Source organism: Schistocerca cancellata, chromosome 1 (genome assembly GCF_023864275.1).
Source record: "Schistocerca cancellata isolate TAMUIC-IGC-003103 chromosome 1, iqSchCanc2.1, whole genome shotgun sequence".
NCBI lineage: Eukaryota > Metazoa > Arthropoda > Insecta > Orthoptera > Acrididae > Schistocerca > Schistocerca cancellata.
Window position 1 is genome coordinate 65273237 of NC_064626.1, and position 17563 is coordinate 65290799.

At 40.2% G+C, this 17563-nt stretch overlaps 1 protein-coding gene across 1 annotated transcript in view; it reads left to right on the plus strand.

Moving 5' to 3' along the window:
• Positions 1-17563, plus strand: part of LOC126165064 (integral membrane protein GPR180) — a 71535-nt gene that overhangs the window by 18399 nt on the left and 35573 nt on the right. The window contains exons 2-3 of the mRNA XM_049920290.1: positions 6533-6698; positions 16778-17011. Coding sequence (XP_049776247.1) covers positions 6533-6698; positions 16778-17011 — 400 coding nt within the window. The remainder of the gene's footprint in view (positions 1-6532; positions 6699-16777; positions 17012-17563) is intronic.

Here is a 17563-nt window from a genome sequence, read left to right on the forward strand (position 1 = left end):
TTGGGAGCAGAGGTTGTGTAGGGATAGGTGAGGATATTTTGTAGGTTCTGTGGGTGGTGGAATACCTCTGTGGGAGGGGTGGGAAGTATATTGGGGAGGATACTTTTCATTTCAGGGCACGATGAGAGGTAATCAAAACCCTGGCAGAGAATGTAATTCAGTTGCTCCAGCCTTGGGTGGTACTGTGTCATGAAGGGAATGCTCCACTGTGGCCAGACAGTGTGACTTTGGAAGGTTGTGAGTGACTGGAAAGATAAGGCACGGAAGATCTGTTTTTGTACAAGGTTGGGAGGATAATTACAGTCTGTGAAGGCCCCAGTGAGAACCTTGGTATATTTCGAGTGGGACTGCTCATCACTACAGATGCGATGGCCGCAGGTGGATAGACTACATGAAAGGGACTCCTTGGTATGGAATGGGTGGTAGCTGCCAAAGTGGAGGTATTATTGGTGGTTGGTAGGTGTGATATAGATAAGAGGTACTGATGGAGCCATCTTTGAGGTGGAGTTCAACGTTGTGGAAGGTGGCTTGTTGGGTTGATCCAGATCATGAAGATGTCATCAGTCAATCTGAACCAGGTGAGGGATTTTGGATTCTGGGTGTTTAACAAGAATTCCTCTAGATGGTCCATGAATAGGTTGGCATAGGATGGTGCCATGTGGATGCCTGTTGCCATACCCCAGATTTGTTTGTAGGTAATGCCTTCAAAGGAGAAGTAATTGTGGGTGAGGATATAGTTGGTTGTGGCAACTAGGAAGGAGCTTGTTAGTTTGGAATCCATTGGGCATTGGGAATGGTAGTGTTCAATAGGGGTAAGGCTATGGGCATTAGGGATGTTAGTGTAAAGGGAGGTGGCATCAGTAGTGACAAGCAGGGCACCATGTGGTAAAGGAACATGAACTGTGGAGAGTTGGTGGAGGAAATGGTTGGTATCTTTTATATAAGATGGTAGATTGTTGGTAATAGGATAAAAGTGTCAGTCTATGAGAGTAGAGATTCTCTCAGTGGGGGCATAGTAATTGGCCACAATGGTGCATCCTGGTTTGTTGGTTTTATGGACTTTAGGAGGCATGTAGAAGGTAGGAGTGCAGGGAGTGGTAGGGATGAGGAGACACTAGACATCCTGCTGGATATCTGCTATAGGATCAGTGTAGCAGGGTTTGTAGGTGGATGAATCTGGCAGCTGGCAGAGTCCTTCTGCCAGGTAATCCCTGCAGTTCAGAACAACAGTGGTGGACACTTTGTCAGCAGGTAGGATTGTAAGGTTGGGATCCATTTTTAGGTGGTAGATTGCTGTTCTTTCTGCAGATGTAAGGTTAGTTTGCATGTTGAGGGATTTGGGGAAAATTAACAGGGGTGATTTGGGGGCAGTGGGGGTGGATCACTGTTAGATGGAGAAGTGAACTGAGTTGGTCCTTGGTTGAGTCTTATTGGTAGAGTAGGTGGCGAAAAAGTGTCTCCACTGTAGGGGCCGGGAGAAGGAGAGAACATTTTATATAGGTCCTGCGTGATTGAATTTGGGGTGGGTCAAAAATTGAGGCCTTTGCAAAGGACTGATACTTCTGTGGGGCTAGGGCATTTGGAAGAAAGGTTCATGAGTGTGTTTTTGGTCCCTTTAGGTTCTGGATTCTGTGTGGTGGTGGTAGGGAGTTTTGGAGGGTGGGGCAAATGTTGTAGGTCTGCGAGACATTGTTTGTCAACTATGAGGGGACATGGGGGAGGTGTTGAGGTTGTTGTAGAGGTGGTTGATTGTGGTAGTCCAATGCAGGAGCAAGAAGCGAACATGGTGGAGAGTTTTTTGAGGTGGCATTGTACATATTGCTCTAGTTCCTGGAGGGCAAGAGTTTCAGTGTGAGTTATGGGGTCCAGGCATTCAGGATTGCATAACAGAGGAATTTTATGGATGGAGAGAAGATATTGCAAGGAGGTTTGTGCCTGATTGATATGGTTTTGTAGGACTTTGTTAGTGAGGGTTCAGAATTGGCGGAATCTGAACAGACGGAGTTCATTGTGGAAGGAAGTGTGACAGCAAGAGAGGGGTAATTTGTTGGTAAGGCCATTTGGGGGGATTCAATGAGCCAAGCAACAACGCAGAAACAGTATACGGGAGTGCGTTCTGGCTATAGATAAGGAAACTTCTGTATTGACGCAGATGGAAGGAGCAGAGATCCATGGTGGTGGCCAAAAATGCATAAAAATGTGCATGTAATGTAGAATTACATCAAACAAAATGCACAAAAATACACCCAACCACGAGGAAAAAATCACGAAAAGGATGAAGTAAGGGGAAACAAGATGAAATCTTATGGAGTAGGCCGATAGTGAAAGGTGAAAAGCAACTGAAATTGGCATGAAGACACAATGGGATTGAAGAAAAATTAAATAAAAAGATTGTAATGTGGGCTGCTTGTCTGTGGTCAGATAAGTGTGAAAAAGGGGTTTGGCAGATGTGATTAGAAAAGGTGAAGTTAATAAGTGCAAACAAGAATAGAGAGGAAAAGGAGTGATGAGTGGGGAAGGGGTTGGTTGGATGAGATACTAGTTAGTGTGGCACAGGAAAGACATGGGCAATAACACGCAAAAATAAGTGAGAGTGACACAGGAAGAATGATCAATTAGAAGGTATGGATTAATGATATCGGCAGGAGTAACATGGAACATGAGATGCTGCACCAACAATCAGTATGGTCTTGTAGCCATCTGTTGTGCGTGGCCGAGACATTTGATACAGTGTTGTTCGTAAGTAGAGTGTGTAGTGCAGTTTTAAAGGTGACAAGAGAAACACAGGAAAGAAGAGAAAGAAGGATAGACACTGAGTATAGTAATGTATTAGAATAACAGAGGAAAACAGCACAGGGTTACAGGAGGGAAGAAAAGCCATGAGGCAAAATCAAAAAATGGGAAATCCATGGTGGAATGTAACATTATTATGAAAAGTATAGTTGCTACTCACTATATAACGGAGATGCCAAGTCGCCAATAGGCACAACAAAAAGACTGTCTGAAAGTGAGCTTTCAGCAAACAAGCCTTTGTAGAAAATAGACAAAACACACACACAGACACACACACACACACACACACACACACACACACACACACACACAGGCAAACACAACTCACGCACATGTGGCCACAATCTCTGGCAGCTGAAGCCAGCCTGCGAGCAACAGTGCATGGTGAGAGAGGCTACTGAGTGATGGGAGTAAGGAGAGAGCTGGGAAAGGGAGGGAGAGGCATAACAGGGTAGGGGTGGGGGATGATAAAGTGCTGCTTGTGGGAGCATGCAGGGACGAGGTGGAGAGAGGGTAGGTCAGGTAGCTGTAGTCGGGAGGCTATACGGTGGATGGGGGGAGGGATAGCGGAAAAGGAGAGAAGTAAAAAGACTGGGTGTGTTGGTAGAATAGAGGGCTGTGTAGGGCTGGAATGGGAACAGGGAAGGTGTTAGGTAGGTGAGGTCAATGGGTAATAAAGGTTGAGGCCAAGGAGGATTACAGAAATGTTTAAATTATCTGTGAATGGAGACAAAATGCCCATGGCCTCGCCTTTGATGGTGTAGGATAAGCCTGGTGGGAAGGATCTTGGACAGGTTGTCTCACATATCAAGGCATGACGATAGGTAATCAAAGCCCTAATGAAGGATATGGGTCAGTTGTTCCAGTCCAGGGGAGTATTGGGTAACAGGGTGGGTAATTCCTCTGTAACTAGTTCTTGGGGGTGGTAGAAGGATTTGGGGTGTGTGGGGATGTGGCATGGGAAATCTGTTTTCAGGCTATGTACGGGGGACAGTACCTGTCTGTGAAAGCCTTTATGGTTCTGGGCAAGAGAGCAGCCATCACTTTAATTACACCATCCCTGGGTGGCTGTGCTTTAGGGGAAGGGATTTTTTTTTGGTGTGGAAGCGATGGCAACTGTTTAAATGCAGGTACTTTTAGTGGTATAAAATAATCAACTTTTCTTAAATATCTCACGAATTATGCTTGTCACTACCTCCTAATTTTAATGGGAATTTTCTAGGGCGTGAAACAGTGGGGAGACTTAAGGGGGGGTAGGATGTCAAACGGGCCGACTTGGAGCAGGAGAGGCATCACAGGACATTTTAATTTCCACTGTCTATACTTTTACAAATAAATTCATAAAACTTTGTCAGCTTCACCAGGAAGGATTCAGGATTCACATTCATTGAGGTGGAAGTTCGAAAAAATAACAAAATAATTTTTTTAATGTGTGAAATTTCGTAGTTTTTTCACTTACTAATGGCTGCAATTGTTGCTATAGGTACACTTTTCTTCATAAGTTAGAGAGATTCTTCGATGAATTTTGCTCAGCGTACATACCATACTTACAGGTGTATTAAGCTCTAGAATTTATTTAATTTATGAAAAAACGAATGATCTGTTGTATTTTAAACTTCATGGTTAGAAAAAACACAAATTTTGTAGTTAATTACCTCAATTTTTACCACAGTTTTTAATAGATTTGGAAAATTTTAGAGTTTCATACACCTTTAAGTATGGTTTGTATGTTGTGCAAAATTCATCGAACCATCTCTCTTACTTATGAAGAAAAGTGTACCTATAGCAACAAATGCTGCCACTAGTAAGTGAAAAAAATGATGAAATTTCACATGTAAAAAAAATTACTTCGTTATGTTTTCGAACTTCCACTGCTATGAATGTGAATTCTGAATCCTTCCTGGTCATGCTGACAAAGTTTTATGAATTTATTTGTAAAAGTGTAGACAGTGGAAATTAAAATGTCCTGTGGTGCCTCTCCTGCTCCTGCTCCTGCTCCAAAAATAGCAATAGGGATTTCATTGTCACAAGCTGCCGAGGATGGATCGCTTCTACTGCCACGCGCTGTCGACTCGATATCACCATCACAATCACAATTACCAGTTGAAGTCCTTTTGTATTTCACTATATACTCATCCATTTTAACGATTATGACATGCAAGTCACGAAGACACAATATAATTCCAAGCACAGATGACACATTTCAAATAGAACACAAACTAACGTTTAGTGGTGTGCACATTCTGACTTCGGACTACTTTGTTGTTTGTTCACTTGCTGAAGTCTGGAAATTATAATTCAGGATAAGTTACAGTACATCCAACAGGATTCACAAGGGGAAAAAAAATCTCTCACTGCCTGTTGTGTTTCGTGATTGTTGCAGAGCTGCAAATTCAACCACAAAGAACTTCGCTTAGTTGTTTTAAGTACTGTCCATTTACTGAATGTTTTAGCTAGGAGAGATGGGGCACTCTTCACAGCAGGTATGTTGGCTCACTAGTAACATATGTGGCTGCTTCAAAAGGTTATATTAAAAGAAACTGCTATTTAAATTCATACTTCGCAGTATAAATGTTCTCATCATATCATACTCAACCGGCTTCATTTCTAGTTATTTAATACAATAATAATAATAATAATAATAATTAAAGGTTACTGCCTTCAGTTTATATTATTGATTTAAAAAGTGGCATTCCCTTAATATTTGATTTTTTTTTTTTTTTAGAAAATGCTCACTTCACTTATATGCTATATATCAATGTTGATTTTAATTCCTACAAATTCAATTAGCCATTTGTTTTAAAATAACCTTTTTACAGTGCTGTATTACAAAAACCAGCTACCCATCAATGTGGTGAGCAAGTCAATTTTAACAGTAATGTAAAGAAAAAATAATACTGCAATTTTCAGTGAGGAACGCTGTGCATACTCACTCAAATTTTGGGGTTTGCTTGACCAACCAATCATACCTACGTAGCCTATGCAGCATGACACTGCACTTTAGTAACAGGATGTGTCATTTTCTTTTGGTTTCTCTAATGACATGCTGTGCTACTGTAGTATGGGGATTTCATTGTGTGCCATAAGTGCAGGCATTTATCTGCAAACCAATAACCAAACCAAAATTAATTATGTAATATTATTTTTTGAGGTCACACTTGAAACTTTATGACTTACCCTCGTATGTTGCATTGATAGTGTGTGTGTTTTTGTTTGTACGTTTCACCTTTATGTTTCATTTTTGTATTTTGTTCACAATACGTCATTTAATTTGTGTATGTTCACATCCTAATGATCATTTGATTTTGCTTGGAACATGTTACTTACTTGATCTGGTGGAGATGGCACTGCAGTGTGGACCTGGTGGAGCAGCGATGCAGTGTTTCAGGGAGGGGATTGGACTAACTCAGATTGTATTGCGTGTTAGACTCATACACATCTGGTGTAGCTGATGATTCGTATAATATGATTTGTTGGTTGTTGCAATTTTTTTAAAAAATTTATATATTTTCATATATTAGTAGATGTATTTAAAATTGTAAAAACCCCTCCCTTGCTTTTAGAACTATTAGTTTCTTGCTAAGGGAAGGGAGAGGCTTAAGTTGGGAAGAAAGATTAGAAAGAAGGGCCTGCTCACTCAGACTCAGGTTGACAAGTACGTTTATAGATTTAGATATTACAAAACTGTTGGAAATTTGTTAATTGATTACATTAAAGATTTACATGTTTTTGTTTTCAGATTTTGGTACATCAGTCTAGTTGCATGCTATCGTAATTTGACAACTTGTACCTGGCATCACTTTCCAGAAGAAACTGAACTGGAATACGACTTATGGCTTGTCAATGGAAATCCCAATGTCACTGGATTTACTTCCCTGGTGTACCAGTTCTCTTTTGACAAACAGGTTTGTGTAATTGACTGAGAATTAAGCTTTATTCATTAACATCCTTGATGGCCATGCAACATTTCACTAGTATTAATAATTTATTCATCCAGTGATAATTTTTGTGATGATGTAGGATTGATCATTCATCTTATTATGAGGGAGACATAAATCATATATACAGACATATGGATATGTTTACTCATATTTAATTATGGGAGGACAGATAGTGTGTCACTGATTATTAAAGGGTGACGCTGACATCTGCATGGTGTGAATTGCAAAAACCTAAACCAGGAGGGCCAGACAGTGTGTGAGCCTGCGGTTTCCTGAAAGTGAAGGCAATGTCTCACCACATGCACTACATCATTCATTTACACCAAACACAACAATTGTCTTACTTTTGTGCATACTACGAACAAAATAGCTTAATAACATGTTCCTTCAGTCTCTCCACACTTTTCACTGCACATATCATACACACTTACCAATAACCTTAGGACCAAAGCCGTGCTGAGTAACAGAGTCAACATCCAGTCATGTTGAACTCAGAAAATATATGAGACATTAGTATTATTCACCTGCAATCACATTTTTTTCTTTCAGCATTCATTATTTAAGAGATACGCTTTGATTGTTTTTTAGGTAAGTTTATGTTAGGTAGTCTTTTGAAGTGTGTGTTTGGAAAGGGATTTTGAGCATGTTGTGGGCTGAAAAAGTGACAAATAAAATAGTAATGGAAAAATAAAACAAAAAAATATCTTTGGAGGCCAAAATAATCCAAACAAAATTAAGGTACTTTTGGCATATCACGAGAACAGTTAACACATTAGAAAAAACTGTAATGCTAAAGTGTATTTTTGCATATTGACAAGACTGATTCTCCAGGTCTTTGGTACAGAGCTGAGTGGAGTGTCTGAATCAGAGGCTCAAGCAGCTCTGTGACTGCATAAGCTCTAGATAACTTGACTTGGATCATAGAGTGTAGGGGTGACATGATCTGCTTAATAGATCAGAGGACCATTATACATGGGAGGCAGCTATGTAGAGAGTATAGTAGGGGTTGGATGTAATGGAGCACATGGTTTTCAGGTTAGTGTGTCTTGGAGAACTTCATCCAAGGGTACAGGTTTGAAGGAAGCAGGTCAAACACAGGACTAGAGTAAACATAGAAAACATCAATACTATATTTGTAAATTATTGTAGCTGCCTTGGGAAAGTCCAAATCACTCCAAGTGCTCTTAGAAAGCCCTAAAGTAGAAATTTTTGTAGGTACTGAAATCTGTCTAAAACCCTTAGATAAGTTCAGCTAAACTTTTTACCAAGGACCTAATGGTGTACACAAAGGATAGACAAAATTTAGTTGGTAGTGGTGTGTCTGTCACTGTTAGGTGTGGTTCATCTTATAATGGAATTGAAGTAGATCTTTCATGTGAGCTAGTGTGGGAATAGGTTATACTTGACAACGGAAATAAATTAATAATTGGTTACTTTTACTAACCCATGAATTCAGGTGATGTAATTGCTGAAAGGGTCAATGACAGTTTGAGTCTTATTTCAAACAATGGAAACCCCAGGTAGGAGTATCAACAATGTAGGAAAAGACAGATTGCTACTAACCATAAAGAAGAAACGGCAACTTGCAGACAGGCACACTTAAAAGACTCTCACATATAGCTTTCAGCCACAGCCTTTGTCAATAACACACACACACACACACACACACACACACACACACACGGATGCTAACTCCAGCAACTTGACCTGAGATTCTGGAGTTGGTAATTGTGTGTGTGTGTGTGTGTGTGTGTGTGTGTGTGTGTGTGTGTGTGTGTGTTTTACTGATGAAGTGTGTGGTTGGAAGCTATATGTGAGTGCCTCTTAATTGTGCCTGTCTGCAACTTGACATGTCTTCTTAATAGTAAGTAACAATCAGTCTTTTCCTACATTGTTGAGTCTTATTTCAAATAGATACTCATCCCATACAATTATAGTTGGTGCTGACTTTGATCTGCCCTTGCTATGTTGACGAAAATACATATTCTAAGGTGGTGGTAGGCATAAAACATCATCGGAATTTGTGAAAAACCAAAATCTGGGTGTAGTTAGGTGTCAGAGGTGGGCCAGATGTGGTAATCAGTTGCTTCTATAGACCTCCTCTGTCAGGAGACATAGTAGCAGAGCACTTCAGAAAGAACTTACAGAATTTTGTGAATGAGTTTCCTGATTACTGACCTTTCTGTTGTAGTAGGGGGAACTTCAGTGTGCCACCTAATGAGACAATTGTGCAATCAAAACTGGTGCCACAGATAATAGTTCGCATGATATTATTGTGAATGTCTGGTATGAAAATTACTTCAAGCAATTAGTTAGAGAACCTACTTTTCAGGTAACATCTTAGACCTCCTAGCCACAAAGAGACCTAAACTTTTCTAATCAGTTAATGTAGAAGGTGGCATTGGTGATCATAAGGCTCTGATAGCATCAGCGACTCTTGAGTATTACAAGGAATGTTGAGAAAGATAAGAAATTGTTTTTGTTTAGCAAGAATGATAGGATACAAGTTGCAAAGTATTTGAGTAGCCAACATAAAATATACACAAAGATGTGGAGCACAAATGAATAAAATTCCAAAGTATTCTTCATTATGACATAGACAGGTATGTGCTGAACAAGGTTTTAAGAGATGGGAAAGAACCACTGTGATTTAATCTCACAAAACTGAGCTCATTGCGTTTGTGCATGAGATCAAGTGCACCCATGTTGATGCCATGTTCCTTGACTTCACGAAGGCATTTGGTACCATTTTGAGCTGAAAAAAGAAGATTTGTGACTGAATTCAGGATTTTATTGCAGATAGAACTCAGCATGTAATTATTGTTGTTGTTGTTGTTGTAGTCTTCAGTCCTGAGACTGGTTTGATGCAGCTCTCCATGCTACTCTATCCTGTGCAAGCTTCTTCATCCCCCAGTACCTGCTGCAACCTACATCCTTCCGAATCTGCTTAGTGTATTCATCTCTTGGTCTCCCTCTACAATTTTTACCCTCCACACTGCCCTCCAATACTAAATGGGTGATCCCTTGGTGCCTCAGAACATGTCCTGCCAACCGATCCCTTCTTCTAGTCAAGTTGTGCCACAAACTTCTCTTCTCCCCAATCCTATTCAGTACCTCCTCATTAGTTATGTGATCTACCCATCTAACCTCCAGCATTCTTCTGTAGCACCACATTTCGAAAGCTTCTATTCTCTTCTTGCCCAAACTATTTATCGTCCATTTTTCACATCCATACATGGCTACATTCCATACAAATACTTTCAGAAACGAATTCCTGACACTTAAATCAATACTCGATGTTAACAAATTTCTCTTGTTCAGAAACGCTTTCCTTGCCATTGCCACTGTACATTTTATATCCTCTCTACTTCAACCGTCATCAGTTATTTTGCTCTCCAAATACCAAAACTCCTTTACTACTTGAAGTGTTTCATTTCCTAATCTAATTCCCTCAGCATCACCCGACTTATTTCGACTACATTCCATTATCCTCGTTTTGCTTTCGTTGATATTAATCTTATGTCCTCCCTTCAAGACACTATCCATTCCGTTCAACTGCTCTTCCAAGTCCTTTGCTGTCTCTGACAGAATTACAATGTCATCGGCAAACCTCAAAGTTTTTATTTCTTCTCCATGGATTTTAATACCTACCCCGAATTTTTCTTTTGTTTCCTTCACTGCTTGCTCAATATACAGATTGAATAACATCGGGGAAAGGCTACAACCCTGTCTCACTCCCTTCCTAACCACTGCTTCCGTTTCATGTCCCTCGACCCTAATAACTGCCATCTGGTTTCTATACAAATTGTAAATAGCCTTTCGCTCCCTGTATTATACCCCTGCCATCTTCAGAATTTGAAAGAGAGTATTCCAGTCAACATTGTCAAAAGCTTTCTCTAAGTCTACAAATGCTAGAAATGTAGGTTTGCCTTTCCTTAATCTAGCTTCTAAAATAAGTCGTAGGGTCAGTGTTGCCTCACGTGTTCCAATATTTCTACGGAATCCAAACTGATCTTCCCCGAGGTCGGCTTCTACTAATTTTTCCATTCGTCTGTAAAGAATTCGCATTAGTATTTTGCAGCTGTGACTTATTAAACTGATTGTTCTGTAATTTTCACATCTGTCATTCACCTGCTTTCTTTGGGATTGGAATTATTATATTCTTCTTGAAGTCTGAGGGAATTTCGCCTGTCTCATACATCTTGCTCACCAGATGGTAGAGTTTTGTCAGGACTGGCTCTCCCAAGGCTGTCAGTAGTTCTAATGGAATGTTGTCTACTCCCGGGGCTTTGTTTCGACTCAGGTCTTTTGGTGCTCTGTCAAACTCTTCACGCAGTATCATATCTCCCATTTCATCTTCATCTACATCCTCTCCTATTTCCATGATATTGTCCTCAAGTACATCGCCCTTGTATAGACCCTCTATATACTCCTTCCACCTTTCTGCTTTCCCTTCTTTGCTTAGAACTGGGTTTCCATCTGAGCTCTTGATATTCATACAAGTGGTTCTCTTTTCTCCAAAGGTCTCTCTAATTTTCCTGTAGGCTGTATCTATCTTACCCCTAGTGAGATAAGCCTCTATATCCTTACATTTGTCCTCTAGCCATCCCTGCTTAGCCATTTCGCATTTCCTGTCGATCTCATTTTTATTAATGAAATGAAACTGACAGATATAAAGATTACTTCAGGAGTGCTTGAAGATAGTGTGATGCTACACAAATATCAATAAATATTTGAACATGAGGATCACTCTGGGTGCAGACAGATGGGTACACAGATTCCGCAGTGGCGGAGTGTTGGCTTCAAGAAGGCCATTTGGCCGCCATAGTGGACAATGTCGAAAGCTCCATACAGCATTTCACAGGTGACACGGTTGTCTGTGAGAAGGTCGCAGTGCCAGAGGATGTTAGCAAATTGCTGGAAGACATTCAGAGGATTGGCAGTTCGTCAAAGGACTGGCAATTTACCCAGAACATAAATAAATTTAACTTGTTGTTGTTGTTGTTGTTGTTGTGGTGGTCTTCAGTCCAGAGACTGGTTTGATGCAGCTCTCCATGCTACTCTATCCTGTGCAAGGTTCTTCATCTCCCAGTACCTACTGCAACCTACATCCTTCTGAATCTGTTTAGTGTATTCATCTCTTGGTCTCCCTCTGCGATTTTCACCTTCGACGCTGCCCTCCAGTATTAAATTGGTGATCCCTTGATGCATCAGAATATGCCTTACCAACTGATCCCTTCTTCTAGTCAAGTTGTGCCTCAAATTTCTCTTCTCTCCAATTCTATTCAATACCTCCTCATTAGTTATGTGATCTACCCATCTAATCTTCAGCATTCTTCTGTAGCACCACATTTCAAAAGCTTCTATTCTCTTCTTGTCTGAACTATTTACTGTCCATGTTTCACTTCCATACATGGCTACACTCCATACAAATACTTTCAGAAATGACTTCCTGACATTTAAATCTATACTCGATGTTAACAAATTTCTCTTCTTCAGAAATGCTTTCCTTACCATTGCCAGTCTACATTTTATATCCTCTCTACTTTGTCCATCATCAGTTATTTTGCTCCCCAAATAGCAATACTCATTTACTACTTTAAGCGTCTCATTTCCTAATCTAATTCCCACAGCATCACCAGATTTAATTCAACTGCATTCCATTATTCTCGTTTTGCTTTTGTTGATGTTCATCTTATATCCTTTCAAGACCATGTCCATTCTGTTCAGCTGCTCTTCCAGGTCCTTTGCTGTCTCTGACAGAATTACAATGTCATCGACAAACCTCAAAGTTTTTAACTTGCTATGCATAAATGAGTGAAGAAATCCACTACTGTGTGATTACACTGTTTGTGAAAAATCACCTGAAACAATAACTTCCGTAAAATACTTAGGGCTAACGCTCCAGAGTGACCCAAAGTGCAACAGCCATGTAAAACAAATGTAAGGAAAAGCAGATGTGAGTTGGAGATTCGTAGGATGAATCTTGAGGAGATGTAATTCATTCACAAAAGTGATGGCTTACAAAACACTTGGGTTCGATCATTTTTTGAGTCTTGTTCATTAATCTGGGACTCTTACCAGGGTGAATTAACAGAACTGATAGACAGCTAATTGTTGAATGATTGTTTAGTTGCTGCAAGAACATTACTCAGATGCACAATAATCTCCAGTGGAAAATGGTAGAAGAAAGGATTGTGTTTCACAGAAAGGTATACTATTGAAATCCTGAAGAGTACATTCTGGGAAGAGGCAATCTATGTTTCGCTTTCTCCCACATTCATCTTGCAAAATTACCACGATAAGATATTCTGAGAAATTAGGTCTAATACAGAGATTTACCGACAGTTGTCCTTCCAAAATCCCATTTGGAAATGGAACAGGAAGGGGGAAACAGCTAGTGATACTAGATGTACTCTCCACTACACACCACAAGATTGCTTACAGGTTGTAATCATTGATGTAGAAATGCATTCTCCAAAAATTATTTTGTGCAATTAGTTCAGGAGTCCACACAAAAGTATCAGTGGTTGCAGTAACATATTAGACCTCTTAGTGACGAAGAATCCTGAGCAAATAAATAGCACCAGTGACCACAAGGTCATTGCAGCGAGACTGCGTACCATATTAGCCAAATCCACCAAACATAAATGTAAAATTTATCTACTCAGAACATCAGATAAAAGTTTGCTTGACACATTTCTAAGAGAGTGTCAAAGCAACATAAATCAATTTAAGACGAGTCTTACCATCCTGGCAGTATACCAGTTAGGTTTCTTTCATAATATGCTGATGAAATAGCCTAATTTTTAACAGTCATATACAACTGCTTGCTCGATGTAAGATCTGTACCTGAAGTCTGGTAAGCTGCACAAGTCACAGCAATATACAAGAAAGGAAACAGAAGGCACCTATATCATTGACATCGATTTCGAGTAGGATTTTGGGACATGTACTGTGTTTGAACATTATGAAATGAAATGCCTCATAGAAAACTATCTTATGACACATAATCAGCTCAGATTCAGAAAATATCATTCTTGTGAAATACAACTGGCTCTTAATTCACACAAAGTATTGAGTACTATTGACAGGTCACAAGTTGATTCCATTTTCTAGATTTCTAAAATTCTTTTGACACTGATCCTTACAAGTGAGTTGTAATCAGTTACCTGCCAGAGAGGTCACAGTTTTTAATAACTGATGGAAAGTGATCTAGTAAAACTGAAGTGCTATCTGGCATTCCAAAGAAAGTGTTATAGGCCTCTGCTGTTCTCTATACAAGTGATTTAGGATAAAATCTGAGCAATCCTCATAGACTGTTTACAGATGATGCTGTCATTTACCATCAGATTAAGACATCAAGTCAAAAATGTGTTGCAGCTCACAAGTAGTGAATTGTCTGTTGATGGTAACTCCAGGTTGTAATAACAAAAATATAAGGATTAGGATAGATTGCTACTCACAGTAAAGATTGAGTAGCAGATGAGCACAGTGAGAAGACTGTCACAATGAAAGTCTTTTCGTTGTGCATGTCTGCAATTCAGCAGTCACCTTTATGGTTAGTAACAATCTATTCTATTCCTCATATTGTTGTCTGCTGCTGATGATATAGAGCAGTGTGAGGCAATGAAAACTTGTAAATTACTAGACAGATTACTGAGCAGTACTTCATTTCATAGCAGAATCCATGTGGTTGTCATTTGCAGCACCCTTACAGCACAGTGATATATTGATATTCTATACCTCATTTTATTGCCATTCATGGTAAGCCATCCTCAGCTTACAATTCGGCGAGAGTTTCCACTGCTTGTCTTCATGCTTGCCAAATCCAACCTTGGCCAGCAAGGTTACCGAATCTCTACATCTACATCTACATCTACATCCATACTCCGCAAGCCACCTGACGGTGTGTGGCGGAGGGTACCTTCAGTACCTCTATCGATTCTCCCTTCTATTCCAGTCTCGTATTGTTCGTGGAAAGAAGGATTGTCGGTATGCCTCTGTGTGGGCTCTAATCTCTCTGATTTTATCCTCATGGTCTCTTCGCGAGATATACGTAGGAGGGAGCAATATACTGCTTGACTCTTCGGTGAAGGTATGTTCTCGAAACTTCAACAAAAGCCCGTACCGAGCTACTGAGCGTCTCTCCTGCAGAGTCTTCCACTGGAGTTTATCTATCATCTCCGTAACGCTTTCGCGATTACTGAATGATCCTGTAACGAAGCGCGCTGCTCTCCGTTGGATCTTCTCTATGTCTTGTATCAACCCTATCTGGTACGGATCCCACACTGCTGAGCAGTATTCAAGCAGTGGGCAAACAAGCGTACTGTAACCTACTTCCTTTGTTTTCGGATTGCATTTCCTTAGGATTCTTCCAATGAATCTCAGTCTGGCATCTGCTTTACCGACAATCAACATTATATGATCATTCCATTTTAAATCACTCCTAATGCGTACTCCCAGATAATTTATGGTATTAACTGCTTCCAGTTGCTGACCTGCTATTTTGTAGCTAAATGATAAAGGATCTATCTTTCTGTGTATTCGCAGCACATTACACTTGTCTACATTGAGATTCAGTTGCCATTCCGTGCACCATGCGTCAATTCGCTGCAGATCCTCCTGCATTTCAGTACAATTTTCCATTGTTACAACCTCTCGATACACCACAGCATCATCTGCAAAAAGCCTCAGTGAACTTCCGATGTCATCCACCAGGTCATTTATGTATATTGTGAATAGCAACGGTCCCATGACACTCCCCTGCGGCACACCCGAAACCACTCTTACTTCGGAAGACTTCTCTCCATTGAGAATAACATGCTGCGTCCTGTTATCTAGGAACTCCTCAATCCAATCACACAATTGGTCTGATAGTCCATATGCTCTTACTTTGTTCAATAAACGACTGTGGGGAACTGTATCGAACGCCTTGCGGAAGTCAAGAAACACGGCATCTACCTGTGAACCCGTGTCTATGGCCCTCTGAGTCTCGTGGACGAATAGCGCGAGCTGGGTTTCACATGACCGTCTTTTTCGAAACCCATGCTGATTCCTACAGAGTAGATTTCTAGCCTCCAGAAAAATCATTATACTCGAACACAATTGAGAATGTTTGAAGCATTATGGGCAGGACTGGCCAACCATCACGGGTTTTTGATGATCTAATATGCCAGTTGGACAGAATTTGGCATAGTATTCTTTAGGAGGACATCCAACAACTCTATTAATCGCTGCCAAGCCAAATAACTGCTTTTGTAAGGGCTAGAGGTGGATCAGTGTGTTACTCACTTGCTCAATTTGCGAAATTCTTTCTCTTGAATAAATCATCCAATTTTTGTTTGTCTGTACATGTAAATCACATCTTCCAATTTGCATCCCATTCAGATAATTCCTTTATAGTGCATCATTTTCCTCCATTGCCCCCCATCTCCCCCCCTCCTGCCCCCTCCCCCCTCTCTCTCCCCCTCCCCCCTCTCCCCCTCTCCTGCCCCCCTCCCCCTCTCTCCCCCTTCCCCCCCTTCCCCCCTCTCTCCCCCCCTCTCTCCCTCCCTCTCCCTCTCTTCTTTCTCCCCCTCCCTCCTTCCCTCCCTCCCCCTCCCTTCCCCCTCCCTCTCCCCCTCCCTCTCCCTCTCCCCCCTTCCCGCCCCCTATCCTAGTTTTTGGAACTAATAGTTGCATCCTTGGTCCAAGTGACCTGCCCTTCATTTTTAACATTTCCCAACCCATACCTCTATGTTTGGTGAGGAATAAACTAATACTTTCAAAAACTAGGATAACATTGTTGGTTTTACTTTTATTTTTATATGTGCCTATCAGCATTACTAAATATTTCACCTCTAGAAGGTAAATACTTGTCACCAATTCTGTTTCATACTTTATTAGTTTTCTCACTTGCATTTTCCTTGTAAAACAATTGAAATAATGAAAACACAGGTCAGCGTAAAAAATTGTTGTGATCTTTTAAGATGAAATGGAACTGAACCTCTTTCTGCATTATTTAACTTTTTATTTTAATTTGAGGTGTCTTCTTTTTTCAGGGAACAGTGGAGCTGTATCTAGCATTCTTTCTCTGCTATATGGTGCTTGTACCACTGCAGTTGTATGCAGCAGTTAGACAGAGTCATCCTGTCACCAGACTGTTCACTGTCAGTCTCCTGCTGGAGTTTTTGGGTCTCGGATTTATACTGCTTCATATAATCAAGTTCTCACTCGATGGCGTGGGTGTCCAGGAATTATCCATAGCTGGAGACATTTTTGATATATTGTCGCGGGTATGACTTATTTCTGTATTTTACATATTGAAGTAATTATTTGGTTCGTAAATTATGCACCACAGTTACCTAAGTTATAAGTGCATTTTATGTTATTAATATCAAGTTTTCTTGCATAACTAACATTGTTGAGTACTCTTACATAAAAAAGTTACAACTGTGTTATAATATGAAAAAGGAAGAAAGTGTATATATGATCTGACAAGCATCACCCAAGTCTGCAAGTGCTATAAGTTCTACCTAATATACATCATTCAAATGACTACTAAGACCAATGCTAGAAGCAAAATAGTTTCACCATTTCCGCAACTACTCATTGCCGATGTATGGCAGATGCAGAAAACAGTGTTCTTCAGAATGCATATTGTACACATCACAAAATGATCATGATTGATGCCCACAAAAAAAAAAGTTTTCTTAATTGGGGATAGGGGGGACACTGATAGAGATGGAGTCCCTTCATTTGATAAAAGTGAGGAAAAAGTGCATTCAAAGAATTGGGTATTAAGATTAATCAGCAAACTGATTCTAGGGATAGACAATAGCATGAGA